General features: G+C 36.8%; 3 protein-coding genes across 3 annotated transcripts; 2 read left to right on the forward strand and 1 right to left on the reverse strand.

Annotated features, from left to right (window-relative positions):
• Positions 1 to 1,813: 1,813 nt before the first annotated feature.
• Positions 1,814 to 4,589, forward strand: LOC147862243 (uncharacterized). Its single transcript, XM_087322910.1, has 2 exons — positions 1,814 to 3,002; positions 4,033 to 4,589. The coding sequence occupies exons 1-2, from the start codon at positions 1,842 to 1,844 to the stop codon at positions 4,459 to 4,461; spliced, it is 1,590 nt and encodes a 529-aa protein (XP_087179036.1). The 5' UTR covers positions 1,814 to 1,841; the 3' UTR covers positions 4,462 to 4,589.
• A 3,143-nt stretch (positions 4,590 to 7,732) lies between these two features.
• Positions 7,733 to 9,329, forward strand: LOC147862244 (uncharacterized). The gene is made up of 2 exons (XM_087322166.1): positions 7,733 to 9,014; positions 9,076 to 9,329. The coding sequence occupies exons 1-2, from the start codon at positions 8,174 to 8,176 to the stop codon at positions 9,273 to 9,275; spliced, it is 1,041 nt and encodes a 346-aa protein (XP_087178292.1). The 5' UTR covers positions 7,733 to 8,173; the 3' UTR covers positions 9,276 to 9,329.
• Positions 9,330 to 10,151: 822 nt separating this feature from the next.
• LOC147862245 (pentatricopeptide repeat-containing protein At5g27110-like) lies at positions 10,152 to 13,274 on the reverse strand. Its single transcript, XM_087322165.1, has one exon. The coding sequence runs from the start codon at positions 12,858 to 12,860 to the stop codon at positions 10,311 to 10,313; it is 2,550 nt and encodes an 849-aa protein (XP_087178291.1). The 5' UTR covers positions 12,861 to 13,274; the 3' UTR covers positions 10,152 to 10,310.
• Between the last annotated feature and the right edge of the window lie 2,416 nt (positions 13,275 to 15,690).

Below are 15,690 nucleotides of genomic sequence, written 5' to 3' on the forward strand. Positions count from 1 at the left end.
TCTATGAAAATAAATGTTCTTCAATGAACTAATGAAGATACGCGAATTGAAGGCATCCAATAAGGTATAGTAGATTTGCGAAAACATAATAATGATTTTCCTATCGCTTTTAGTTTTTGTGTACTTTTTGTAGGTAAGTACAAGCCTTAGAAATCCAACATTTGTGTTGATTAATGCTACGTTTTCTCGTGTCATTAGCGACATAATAACCAAACTTGATGTAGATAGTCCCAATGTAGCAAGCTAGTTGGAACTTGTTGTCAGAAGCTTCATTTTACGATGTCTTGGATTGATTGATCTTTTCCATTCTTAGTCTAGTTTTTAAATAGTAGGTCTTGCATGAGATATGATACACTTTCTCCCTCCATACATACATTTTTCATTTGAATATGTGTCCCTTCCCTAGAGATGATTCAGAGCATTTTGAGACCCTTGTTTTCTTTGGCTTTCTACCCGAAGCATAATTCGGCAGGCCTTCAAAGTTATACACACTCAATAAGACTCTTATATTTGCTCCAAGCATAGCCCATATTATTTTATCTCCTCCACTCTCGATGTGGCACAAAAACTAGTTGATATTACGTGAGAGCTTCACACATTTCACAATTGAGTTTTTACCACCCTTCCCTTGTATCAAATTTGGGAGTCTTTAGATACCCCATCTTGTTTTCTTGCTCTTTCTGTTTCTTGGGTTCGTTACAACAAGGTAAAACTTATAACATTTTTACCATCATTTTTGATGGATCATGTCTAGATAGTAACACATGCTTTCAAAATGCTTTTCAGGAAAAAAAAAGGGACTTGATCAAATCCCTTTTGTATGTAGCTCTTTTTCGTTTCATTTTTATTTTTAGCATGAACGCCAAGGTTGTAGCAAAGAATGAATGACACATATCAGTGCTAGGTTTGGCAAAGCACCAGATGCCTACACACGTTTTAACCAAGAGAGCAATATCCCCCACCTACTGATAGTGAACCATGACCGGAGTAGACTCCATATGTAACTCTCGAGAAAACATATTTACACAACCTATGATGCCTATGCACGTAGTAACTATTGGATGAATGTCCCCTCCGTGGAGGAGAGACCTTACTAAACTTTGTATGTGGCTCTTAAAATAGACAACGCCTATACATGTGCTTTTTAACCAAAGGAATTGATACGCCCCTCAACGAACCAAGACTTAAGTAGATTCCACATGTAGAGAGCTCTCTTAGGAAACACATTTACTCCGTAGATGATGCCTATATTCTTAGGATCATCCATCCTCAATGTTCGAGGCCTTGAGTAGGTTCTAAATGTAGCTCTAGCGGAATCACGCACATATAGAGTAAGGAGCTCAAAAGGTGAACAAACTCATATATACACGATATGGTGCTCCGGAGGAGAGCAAACTCATATATGCATACATACATACAATACACAATCACACACACGTGCACATACATACACATATACATATACATATACATATACATATACATATACATATACATATACATATACATATACATATACATATACATATACACATACATAACATACACATATACACATACATAACATACACATATACATATACATAACATACACATACACATATACATATACATATACATATACATATACATATACATATACATATACATATACTGTTATACACATACATATACATATTTAGAAGTACTACACACAACATATGTGTAGCTAAATAGAGCTTATCTCTATAGTAAAAAGAAGAAGAAGTAGACACACAAACATATACATATGTGTAGCTAAATAGAACTTTATCTCTGTAGTAAAAGAAGGAGGAGGAGGAAGTAGAAGAGAAGGGAGAGAAATGAGTATGGACTGTCATGGTTCCAAGTCTCTACTCTTCATCATGCTTCTACACTGTGAATTGATCATCTCCATGGTGATGGTGATGGAGATGGTGGTGATGGGTGGAGCAAGTGTAAGCATAATGGGAGAGATGACAAGGATGGATGGAGGGGATCATGCTCATCATCATGGTAATGAAGAGATTCATGACAGTCATAGCATGAATCCATGTCAGAGATCATCACCATCATCACCATCACTATCATCATCATCATCATCATCATCATCAAGAGGTTTGCTGATGAGTAGTGCCAAAGAAGTGGTGATGGCTTCAGAGGAAGAGGAGGAGGAGGTTAGGAGCTATGGTGACACCATACCTGCAGCACCAGTGCAAGGGCAGGCCAGCAGTTGCTCCATAGACTTGAGTGAGCAGCTGTTAGGGGGTGTGAAAGTGGCATGCATGGGTGGGGGCACCTTGGAGAGGAGGCATTGCTGCCCTGTTCTGGCAGCTTGGCTAATGGCAGCTAGGCTCAAGGTAGCTCTCAACAAGGAGGATCCATCATCATCACCATCATCATCTTCTTCTTCATCACCATCATCACCATCTCTGTCAGTCAATCCTCTGCAAGAAGATGGCCACATGCCTCTTCTTCCTGATGATTCTCTCGTGTGCATCGCGAGCCTGAAAGCCGCCCTCGCCGCCCGTGGTATCGTGCTCATCGCCCCTCCATCATCATCATCTTCTTCTTCTTCTTCTTCCTGTGATGTGGTGACATGCTTCTGTGGCATTAAGCTTAACCACATTACTTCTCAATCCTGTCCCTTACCTTTCAAAACCTCTTCAAATGCCATGGATCCACCCCAAAACCCTAATTCTGACACCACCATGTCAAGCATGAAGAAGCCATCATCATCAAGCATGAATCCATCATCATCAGGCATGGTGCCTGATACCAGCTTGGTAACTTTGCCATCACTACCCACTGGTCATAATACCAGTACTACTACTACCACCAAGAATGCCACTGATTCTTCATCCCATGCTGATGATGCTAATAATGCCACAAGGATCACTCCTTCCAATCCCATGGGGTCCTCTGATTTGCTTCATTCTTTGGCTTCCAATTGCACAGACCATTCCTACGCTGGCTGTAGTAGATGCTTGGCAACCCTCAGAAAGGTAATCTTAATCCCATACCCTAAAAAATCCCTAATGCTTCCAAGATTCCATCCAGGGGAAAAGAAAAACCAAAACCTCAATTCCTAACGCCCTAAGGTTCCTTTGCTTTTTGTTTTGTAATTCCATTCAGAAAAAGAAAACCCTAACCCTAATCCTAATATCCTAACCCCTAAAAATGTCATAAAGGAAAAGAAAACCCAAACCCCAATTCCTAAACCCTGAAGTTTCTAATGCTTTGGACATTTCATGAAGGGAAAATAAACTCAAACCCAAACCCTAATTCCTTACTCTAACCTTAGATCATAACTCCAACGCCAAACCCTAATGTCCTCACCCCTAAAGTTCCCAATGCTTTGGAAATTCCATAAAGATAGAAAAGAAGAAACCCAAACCCTAATGTCCTAACCCCTAAAGTTCCTAATGCTTTGGAAATTCCATAAAGATAGAAAAGAAGAAAACCAAACCCCAAACCCAAACACTAATTCCTTAATTTAATCTTTGGCTCTTAGCTCCAAGCCCAAATCCAAATGTCCCTAAACCCTAACGTTCCTAATGCCCCTAAACCCTAAAGTTCCTAATGCTTTGGAAATTCCATAAAGATAGAAAAGAAGAAAACCAAACCCCAAACCCAAACACTAATTCCTTAATTTAATCTTTGGCTCTTAGCTCCAAGCCCAAATCCAAATGTCCCTAAACCCTAACGTTCCTAATGCCCCTAAACCCTAAAGTTCCTAATGCTTTGGAAATTCCATAAAGAGAGTGCAAAAAAACAAAACAAATCCAAACCCAAAAACCTAATTCATGGTCCTAAGCCTAACCCTAGCTAGTAGGAGGTACTAGTGTGATTTGGGTACTTCATCTTACAATGTATATGTTAAGTGTAGTTATTACTAGACATTAGTCCCTATGTTTAATGCATTTTATGTGCTATTGTATTTCATCTTGCTAAAAGAATGTCTTTTTTTGTAACCCTAAAGTTAAGTTCCTAATGGTTTCTTGTGATGTGGTCTTGGTCTTGGTGGTGGTATAGGAAGTCACTAGCAAGGTGGCCAAAGGCTTGGGTGTCACAAACTCGAGTAAAACAACATTGGACTGTGAACTTATCGGGTTGATGTGGCTTCTCGACCTCAACAAGAGTTTCTACATCCCGACCGTCTCAGCCGTAGTGAGGGCCCTAATGTATAGTGATGACCATAATAACAACAATCACACTAATACTAGTAGCAATAGTAGGAGCCTTCCCACTTGTAGCCTTGACACGGAGAACATGCCATTGGCACTCGACTACTTGGAAATGCTTTCACATTCTCCTCCTAATACTAAGTCTGGTAGTGCTCGCCAGGCTCTTTGTCCCCCTACCTTGCCTCTTCTCCTGACACTCCTCGTCGTCTTCATTGTTGTAACTTGTAACATGCTCCCTCCCTTCGATCGTGACCTAGTACATTCGTTGATATGTTGAGTATCCCCCTTTGTATGTATAATCCAATGCCTATAGATCATAATACGTCAAATTGTTTCGTCCGATTGTTTCCTCTCTCAATGAGTGTGTGACCATGAGAAGCTTCCTTTGATGTAGTATATTTCATTAATTCGTCATCTTTGTTTCTCTAACCGGGATTGTTATCGTAGTACACTTTCCTTCATTGATGCATTTTAAGCTTAAGCAATGCTTGTCAATGCTTAAACTATGATGAATGAAGCACATTCTTAGTGTTGAGCATGCATAAAACAATGAACACCAAAAGTGAAACCACAAGCGCATAACCCTTGCCATCACCATCATGCCTATACATTGTCAATTTGAATTTTCAAAATGGTAACTTTATGGCTCGGTGTGAGGATGCACAAGAAATGGATTATGGAATTTAAAATGTCCATCTTGTACTTGTGTTGGATTTCAATGTATATATATAACCTGATGCCATAAGATCACTATATTCGTATTTTAAATTAAACTACCCACGGGAAATGGGTCTTGGAATTTTCATTCTCAATCAAGATAACCCACTATTTTAAATTCAATTAGTATGCATCCAAAAAAAGTAGAATGTGAAAACAAACAAGACAATATATTCACATCATTCTTTAAACCTTGAACATATACTTGCGAAGCACATAATGTGATGCACTTGCTCTTCTTTATAGTCGTAGGGAGAGAATTGACCTTCATGAACCTATCAAGGAGACACATAATTAAATCAAATGTACAAAAAAAAACTTCCCTTCTACTAGGAAGAGAGGTGAATCAAAAAGAAAAGTAAGATTTGAATGACCCATGATGTCCTTAAAGAAAACACCATTGGAACGAACTTACATTTCGCCATTGCATAAAACTTGTTTTAAACGTGTACGTCTCTTTTAAAAAGCCTACATTCTGCCGTCGGGATAAAAATTTATCTGTGGTTACTAGGGGTGTGAAAAAATAAACACAAACAGACATATGTGAGAAAGGGAATAATAGAGGAATATAAGAGTATGTGAATACAGACAAGATGGTATCGTCCTCCCCTTTCCCACCCGTGTGTCTTTTTGCCCTTGTGAGCTTGTAGTTGTAGCATCTATCGCGAGGGAACCTTGACAAACTAACCCCCCCACCCCACCCCTTTTCTTTTACCTTTCTTTGCATGCATGTGACATACATACAATGGAACCAAAGCATGCTCAGCTTTAATGCCCACATTCCAATGCCTTTTTCACATGTAAATGGCCCATGTATCGTTCTCTCTTTCTGTCCGCAGTTATCATAGACCTCGTGAGGCGTGCAAGCATCGATTTGTTGATTCCTATGTAATGCGATAATGTTAAGTAAACTCACTTCACAATATTACAATAGTCCAATCATCACTATCAAAAGCTAGACATAAATGTGTACCTATTGGACTCATTTCACGTTAGGTCTCTTCACCTCTTCGTAGACTACACATCGAGGCATATGATGCAAAGGATGGCTTCATAGGAAAACTATACTTGTCAAAGGTTTGGTTCATGGTAACATTGTTAGGCTTCTTGTAACTAGTACGTGCTTGATATTAATAAGCATGTTTATAACAATTGAGTTAATGTACGTATTTCCAGTTCTAGAGCATCCTCCGTATATATTTCACAAATCAAATGTAACGAGTTTATAATTTATTGTAGTTTAAATAATAAAAATGTGTGTTTGTCACAATCAAATGTAACGAGTTTTGCTATTTGTGAACATGTTATAAAAAAATGAATCAAGTGGTTCTATAACCAAGCAAATTGGGAAAAACAGGGATACATTGTTAATCGTGAACATAATAAAATAAGGATCAAGTGGCCCATAACTAAGCAATTTGGGAAAAACACGGAGTCACATGTCACACCTTGCTCTATATTTCCCAAGACAATTTAAACAAACTTCCATAGAAATGCAAAAACTTGGAAAATGAAACGTGTTTGATTTACTGTTGTGGGTCTAATGTAACAAATGTTATTATCTAATGTAACTGTTATGATTTTCCGAGGATCGAGAATACCTTTTTGGAACCAATTCATATTGTCCCTATAGTATATTATTTTTGCTTATTTGGACACTTCAGGAATGTCGTGTGTACATCAAAATGTCTGGGGATAATATTGATTGATGGTTCGTTTATTTTGTTAAAACCTACTTGCTCAAATACTTTGGCGCACTTTAGATCATGTCTAATTGGACTCTCCGACGCAAATTCTAAGAAGATTGAAATTGTATATACACACATGTTAGCATTGTTGCATCGAGTTATCAAGAATAACTCTTCCATACCCACCAAAGAGACTTGACAATGCAAGCTTATAAAGGGGAAAGTACTCTTTGATGTGTTGTTTTCTGTGATATATCTTTCTATATATGGCTTGATACTATATCTTCATTTGCCTCCCTTCAACTAAAAACACATATTATACTTACGGTTGAGATGAAAGTGCCCATGCCAATTTGTGTCCAACAAATTTAGTGTTGACAACATTTTGTTTTGTTAGGGCTTCTTAGGAATATCCTTGAGGTAGATGAATAAATAAGGTTAGTGACTAAAGCTTCTAAATTTGAGTTGGTAGGCTTTTTGGGTGTGGTATGTGGGTCATGACTACTATGAATTAGCAAGATAAAGGTGTAGCTCAAAAAACCAAAACTAAAGCTAGCATATAATTTAGGATATTGTCCTTTCAAGTTTGATCAAAACTCGTTATTCTATTGTCTAAACCCTCATTGGACAAAACAAATACAAGATACCCATGCTGGTAAAACTGCCGCATGGATTGAAAGAGATGAAAACCCGAGGGGGATGAACATAATCTTAGCTTGAAAATTCAACACCACTCTCCAATTTCCTTGTTTATTATAAGTGGAGCCAATCATATTCTCTTGTAGTACTAGCATCCTCACTATCATTTGTTGATCCCCTATATACCCAACAATGCAAATGTTTAATTCTAGTGTCACGTTTCTGGTTTTTATTTTGTGTGTGTGTGTGTGTGTATGGTCCCTTATGTTCAAGTTATTCCCATATCATGTAAGTGTATGGAAGAGACAAGAGCAAACAACACTTTGATTCGTGTACTAAAAGGCCAACCACATTGTCGAGAAAACATATTCCTTGAGTCTACTTTGTTACAAAACAAATATGAGATCGAAATACTTCCTTCCGTAAGAAGGCATCGTCAATTCATCAAGCATAAAAGAGCTTTTTCTTTTCTTCATTTTGCGTTTACTTTTTTTTTATGTTGATTTGAAGCTCTCGTTTCTTAATCACACATTTCTCATTGCATCAAGCAAACCAGAAATACCGAAGTTAGTAAGAACTATGATGATTCATGAATATCTAAAACATTTTTTCTTTTATTTAAACAATGATTTCCCCTAGTGTCCTTTGATTAACCCCTTGAAAAAGCAATTATATGTGCGATTTGAGCAATTACATGGTCTATTCCTCCTCTTTTCCTGTCTTCATGTATGAAGAAATCAAGGAAAACTATGGAGGTATTTGGAGTTTCAGGAGAGAAAGGAAACCTTGAGGATATTTTGGAGGATTTTATCCCATAAGATGTACTCTTATGATATTTACATCTTATAAGTTTTTTCAAGTCAATCTATTCATTAAATGTATCATCTTCTTTAATTAACCCATCTTGCTAACTCCTAATTTCATTGTTTTGGGTCAACTTAGGGCATGGAATCGATGCGTGAAAGTGATGTCCAAATAGTACTCAATATCATCTCTGCACAAGACTTGAAGAGGACTCGCTTTGTTGGGAAAGTTCATGCATATGCGATCGCATGGATACAAACCCATACTCGCATCACAACACATGTTGATATGGAAGGAGACATTAATCCTACCTGGAACACTACAATGACTTTCCTTGTAGATAGACACCTGCTTCATGATGAGAGGTCCACCATTATTTCTATTCAAATTTTCAACAAAGGTCGCATTAAAGACACATTATTGGGCATTGTAGGCATAGTATTGTCTAGTATTTATGATCGAGGCAAGTCTCGTGGAGGCATTCAATATTGTGCACTACAAATCAGAAGGCCGTCGGGTCGAGCTCAAGGTATCCTCAATATAGGGTCCATGATATTAGAAAATGATGATCGTATATTATTGTTGCCAAGGACAAGTAAAGAAGAGTTTGATAATAATTATTCGGATGATTCACAAACATCATCACCCCATCATCAACAACCACATGTGCTAGACTTGGAGCCAAGTATTCAAGAAGAGCAACAAGAGTCAAGCAAAACCCAATATGAAGTAATTGAAAGACAATCGGACATACAAGATGAGATCAATGAATTTTCTCCACATTTGTTTAAAGATGAGAATCCACAATCATATATTCAAGATGAGATCAAGGAACTTACCACACATTTGATCAACGGTGAGAATCCACAATCATACATTCAAGATGAGATCAAGGAACTTACCACACATTTGATCAACGGTGAGAATCCACAATCAAACATTCAAGATGAGATCGAGGAACTTACACCACATTTGATCAAAGGTGAGAATCCACAATCCCAAATGCAAGATGAGATCGTGGAACTTACATAATTTGATAAAAGGCAAGAATCCACAATCCCACATCCAATATGAGATTAAAGAACTTACCCCACATTTAATCAAATGTGAGCATTCACTATCTAACATTCAAGATGGGATTAAAGAACTTTCCCCATATTTGATCAAAGGTAACCATCAATCTCACATCCAACATGAGATCAAGGAACTTTCCCCACATTTGATCGAAGAAGAGAATCCATGATCAAACATCCAAGATGAGATCAAGGATCATTCTATACATTTGATGAAAGGTGGGGGATCCATAATCTAACATCTGAGATGTATCAATGTTCTCCACACTTGATTGAAGGCGAAAATCCACCCACAAACATCCAAGATGAGTTCAATGGACTTTCTCCACATTTTACTTGAGGTGAGCATTCACACTGAAACATTAAAGATGAGATCAAGGCATTTTCGCAACATCCACAATCAAATGTCCGAGTATCCAACAAGGAAGAGGTGCTGCTCAACTCCATCGATCTGATGGATCTACAATGAACATCCAAAATGAGATAAAAAAACTCTCCTCATTTAGCCAAAGGTGAGCATCCATAATCAAATAATCAAGATGAGAATGAGGCACTTTCTCAACAGCATCCAAAGTAAATGACATGCAACAATTATGAAAGTGAAATTAAGTTTTTTTATCACCATCAATCAAATATCCAAGAAACTAATGAAGAAATAGATCATACCAGTTATGATGGCATCCATCACAATGGTGAATTTCTATCTCGCTAACAATAAAATGCCCAAGTGGAGAATTTCCAAGAAATTAAGAAAGAATTAAGTAATCCCGAAACCTACACATAGTTAAAACCAATAATCAATACACCAGCCTCAGGGTGTTTAGACAACAGTGAATATAAATAATTATGTGATAGCTTTCCAGTAGAGAACATAATAGCTAAGAACACAATCACAAGTTCCAACCTTTAAATAGCCAATGTGATCCATAGACCCAGAACTCTACATTCAGCAGGATTATGATATTTGCATATCAAGGGATAGGCACCGGAGGCAGTCAATATAGAATCTACAAAACATAAGACAATCATTAAAACCATCCAATTGATTGCAATAATTTTTACTTGTTTACTTATGTATAATATATCTCCTTCTCTTCTCTCCATGCCTAGATCATCTTTGACCTCACCAACACCCAGAAACATGCCTAAAGATTGGAGTGGGAAAAAGAATAAAAGAATACATGTAGAACACCATCCGTTAGTAATCACAATTGACTCTCCATGGATTCAAAGATCAACTCCAGTTTTGGGGAATACCCTTCTTCCTTCAATTTCCTAGATAATCTCTGAAACTTATGATACATGTCATTGCTGCCAAGAGTTATGCTCTCTCCCACAACAAACTCTTGCATCATGTGCCCAACCTCGATGCATGCCCTACCAGGCTTCTTCCATGCACTTGAATACTTCTTCAGTCCTTGAACGTTCTTTACATCGTCCAACATGCCAAATTCACCAAATATATTCGATAACATAGTGTATACAGATGCACTATCAGGTTCCAACTGACTAATTTCATTAAGGCATTGTTTTCCTAGCTCTACATTACCATACATCCGACAACCAGTTAGCAATGACATCCATGTTATAATGTCTGGCCGAAAAGGCATAGTTTGTGGCACCTTTCTTGCCTCCAATAAATGTCCGGCTCGGCCAAGGAGATCTATCATAGAATTGAAATGCTCAATACTAGGTGTAATCCCATGGTCATGTATCATAGACTTGAAGTAGCAATATCCTTCCTCCACTAAAGCTGCCTCACTACAAGCAGAAAAAATGCTACTAAAGGTCCAACTATCTGGACTTATTCCCTGGTATAGCATGTCCTCGTAACATTGCAGAGCCAACTTGGAGAAACCGAGCTCAGCATAGCCAGAAATCATTGCATTCCAGGATACCACATTCTTTTCTCTTATCTTAACAAATATATTTCGAGCTTCTTCAAGATTCTTGCATTTAGTATATGTATCTAGAATGGTATTTCCAATCGCCAGATCAGACTCGAGATCCCTTTCAATGATCCAATGATGAATCAACATGCCCATCTTTAGTGCTCCTACATTACTGCAAGCTTTTAAAATACACAAAATTAGAGCTCGGTCAGGCATTACCCCTTCCTTATGTAGCCGTATAAACAGATCAAGAGCAGGAAGGCCTTGTCCATCTTGCACATAACCTGCCATCATTGTACTCCATGAAATCACATCCTGAACCTGCAGTTCATCAAACACCTTTATGGCATCCTCAAGCCTCTCACATTTGATATACATGTCTATTAAAGCATTTCCTGTGATAACATCTATTTTGGTTCCACTTCTAATAAGATGCTCATGTATTTGTTTACCATCTTCCAGTGATTGTATGGTGCTACATGCTTTTAGCGCACAAGGAAAAATAGTATCACATGGTGTTATGCCCTCCCTTTGCATTCTATGAAACATTTCAAGGGCTGGAAGACCTTGCCCATGTTGGGTATAACCTGAAATCATAGCACCCCAAGAAACTTCTGTTCTAATAGGTAATCTTTCAAATGCTTCGCGCGCTTCTTTTAGACATCCACATTTTGCATACATATCAATAAGTGTATTCCCAACGATTGTGTCATACTCATACCCATTTTTCTTCACTTGATCGTGTATCATCTTTCCATGCTCTATGTCACCCATGGTGCCACATGCCTTCAAAATTGAAGAAAATAATGCTTTATCTGGTTCAATACCATCTCGCTGCATTTCTTCAAAAAGACTAAGGGCTAATGTACAATGTCCATGTTGAACATATCCTGCAACCATTGAACCCCATGATATATGGTCTTGAAAAACCAAGTTATCAAAGACTTTGCGAGCATCCTCTAGCATTTCGCATTTAGCATACATATCAATAAGTGCATTCCCTATGTCCAAATGAACATCAAATCCAGTAATTATGAGTTGATTATGTATCTCTTTTCCTAATCCAAGTGCTTTGATGCTACAACAAGCTCTTATAATGCATAAAAATGTGACCTTTGTTGGAATCATGCCTGCATGTTGCATATCCTTGAAAATATACATCGCAGTTAAACAATTGCCTTGCTGAACATGTCCTATCATTAATGCATTCCATGAAACAAAATTTCTTTGTGGCATTCTATTAAACACTCCCTCAGCATCATTTAGGAATGCACATTTTGCATACACGTCCAGAAGTGTGCTTGCAAGAGCCACATCAGACTCCATACCAGCTCTTATAATCTCATCATGCAGAATCTTGCATGGTTTTATAGTTTCAATGCAGCCACATGCTTTCAAAAGACACAAATAGATGACTCTATCTGGTTTTACACCAATCTCTTGCATTTGCTGGTAAAGAGAAAGTGCGTCATGACCAAATCCATGCTCAATATATCCAGTTATCATAGCACCCCACAGCACAACATTCCTTTGTGACGTAACATTGAACACATTTCTTGATTCTTTTAAACATCTGAATTTTGCATATGTAACAATGAGACTGCTGCTGATATTAACATCCATATAAAGACCAATTCTTATAATTTGATCATGTGTTTCCATGGCATGTTTGATGGATCCAGCACCCACACATGCTTTTAAGACAGTTGTGAAGATAACCCGGTCTGGTTGTATGCCTTCGGCTTGCATGTTCTCAAAACATTCCAGAGCAACCATGCTATGCCCATTTTGGAAGTATCTAGAAATCATTGATCCCCATTGCATTAGGCTTTTGTTTGAGAAGCATCTTGAAGCCAATTGCATTGCTTACAAAGAACAAAGAGAACACAATAAAAGAAATATGAAAGCAAATCTTGTGACTTGCATTTTGGTCTCAATTTCTTATAACTTACACTTTGATCTCAAATTTTGTTGCTTGGATTTATATTGATTTGTGAATAAGCTATTGGATGACTTTGGTATCTAGAAAAAAGCGAAAGCAACTCTTGGAATTTACATTTTGGTATCATATCTTGTGACTTATATTTTGATTGATTTGTTGAAAAGTGGTGGGACTACTCAACTCTATTGAAAAGAACAACAAAACAAACACTTCTGACTTAGATTTTGAACTCCAACCTTGTGACTTACATGTTGAATGCCTTATCTAAGAAGGAGCACGATTATTTTGCTCTCTTGGAAAAGCACCAAGGATCATCTTCTGACTTGATTTTGATTTCACATCTTGCAATTAAAATGTAAACTGATTTGTTGAAAATTACATACATACATACATGTGTGTGTGTTGTGTATGGTTAGGGTTTTCAGCTGAAGCTACGGACTACAGAGGAAACAGAGAATCCTCTGTTCTCCACCTTCCCCTCTTTTACATAAGAAAACCACTCTTTCTCTCTCTATCACCATCATTGTTAATGGTTATTAATATTGTTAACTTGTTAATTATTTTATTACTGGATTTGGTCACAATGTTGTGCTTGAATTCTCTCCCGAATCCCCGAAGGAAATTCTAGCTCTTTATCGGCGGGGATCCAATCTTAGTTAAGAGTGTTGCTTGTTACTTGTTAATTCGTAGTTATTTTGTTACTTGGTTTGGTCACCAATGCTTGGCTTGAATTCTCTTCCGAATCCGTAATTACAGAAGAAAGTCCTAGTTAATCGACCGAACTCCCTGTCTACATTTTGGAGGACTTTGGGTGTTTCGTAGAATGCCATACCCCATTGTTAGCTTTTGAAGTTTTTTCCAAAGCATGTGTTAACTTGTCTCCGTTGAGCGATTGATGGGTATTCTATCAACGAATGGTTGTCAAAGTTAGGGCTACTACTTTTTGTGTGTGTTTTCTGTACCCGTCGACTACTTGTTTGATTGTTTACCAAAATACTCATGAGTCATAAGCTTTCCTAGAATACCCCCACCTCTAGTATCAAATCCTATGTACGTTTGTTTTCTCTCCCCCCTCCCCTTGAGAGAGCTTACAAGTATTATTCTGGCAAATGACCAACAAAGGTTAGGGTTGTTTTCTTCTTTTCTTTTCTTTTCTTTGTGGGTATGTGTGTAGGTGTGTGTAGATGCCCTATCTGGCCCTTATAACAAGAGGGGGCTTCCCTTCTTACCAAAAATGTACATGCAAGGAGGGTAAAATTGTTGGTATTTCCCTAAAAATAAGAAGAGGGGACCTCGATCTATACCGAAAAAATGTATATATACTTCCTTTTGATTGGGGTTCTTTTGTTCTCTTTTTTATTATTGTAATTAGCTTACCCTAGTGATAAGTTGTTACACTACTAGCACTATGTCTTGAGTTCTAAACCCAAATTTCTCATCTCTCTATTATTCCATATATATCTCACTAGCACTATGTCTTGAGTTCTAAACCCAAATTTCTCATCTCTCTATCATTCCATATATATCTCTTAATTTACTAGATGCCATTGTGGAACGTAGGGATTGAACAAATGACCTCTCTTTATCTCTTGTTACAACACTTCTTCATCAAATCACATGTATTAATGGAAATAGGACGAATTCAAATCAAAGGATTTAATCATTTTGTTCAAGCGAGAAATCACTTGAAGAGCTTGTCGAGGGTTTTTTTTCGAAGAATGAAAGATACAAGATACAAGATACAAATACAAATACAGATATAGATACAAGATACAAGATACAAATACAAATACAGATATAGATACAAGATACAAGATACAAATACAAATACAAATACAAATACAAATACAAATACAAATACAAATACAGATACAGATACAGATACAGATACAGATACAGATACAGATACAGATACAGATATAGATACAGATATAGATACAGATACAGATACAGATACAGATACAGATACAGATACAGATACAGATACAGATACAAATACAGATACAGATACAGATACAAATACAAATACAAATACAAATACAAATACAAATACAAAATACAAATACACATACAAATACAAATACAAATACAAATACAGATACAAATACAAATACAAATACAAATACAAATACACATACAAATACAAATACAAATACAAATACAAATACAAATACAAATACAAATACACATACAAATACACATACAAATACACATACAAATACACATACAAATACACATACAGATACAGATACAGATACAGATACAGATACAGATACAGATACAGATACAGATACAGATACACATACAGATACAGATACAGATACAGATACAGATACAGATACAGATACAGATACAGATACAAATCCAGATACAAATACAGATACAAATACAGATACAAATACAAATACAAATACAAATACAAATACAAATACAAATACAAATACAAATACAAATACAAATACAAATACAAATACAAGATACAAGATACAAGATCCAAGATCCAAGATACAAATACAAATACAATATACAAGATATAGAATATCGATACAAGATACAAGATACAAATACAAATACAACATACAACATACAATATACACATACACATACAAGAAACAAATATAGATACAACATACACATACATATACAAATATAGAGATACAACATACAAAATACCGATATAGATATAGATACAAATACAAATACAAGATACAAGATACCGATATAAATATAGATACAGATACAGATACATAT

The sequence above is a fragment of the Azolla caroliniana genome, unplaced genomic scaffold, assembly GCF_043228905.1.
Source record: "Azolla caroliniana isolate FFs.n. ecotype wild unplaced genomic scaffold, voAzoCaro1.0.p SCAF_7, whole genome shotgun sequence".
NCBI classification, from domain to species: domain Eukaryota; kingdom Viridiplantae; phylum Streptophyta; class Polypodiopsida; order Salviniales; family Salviniaceae; genus Azolla; species Azolla caroliniana.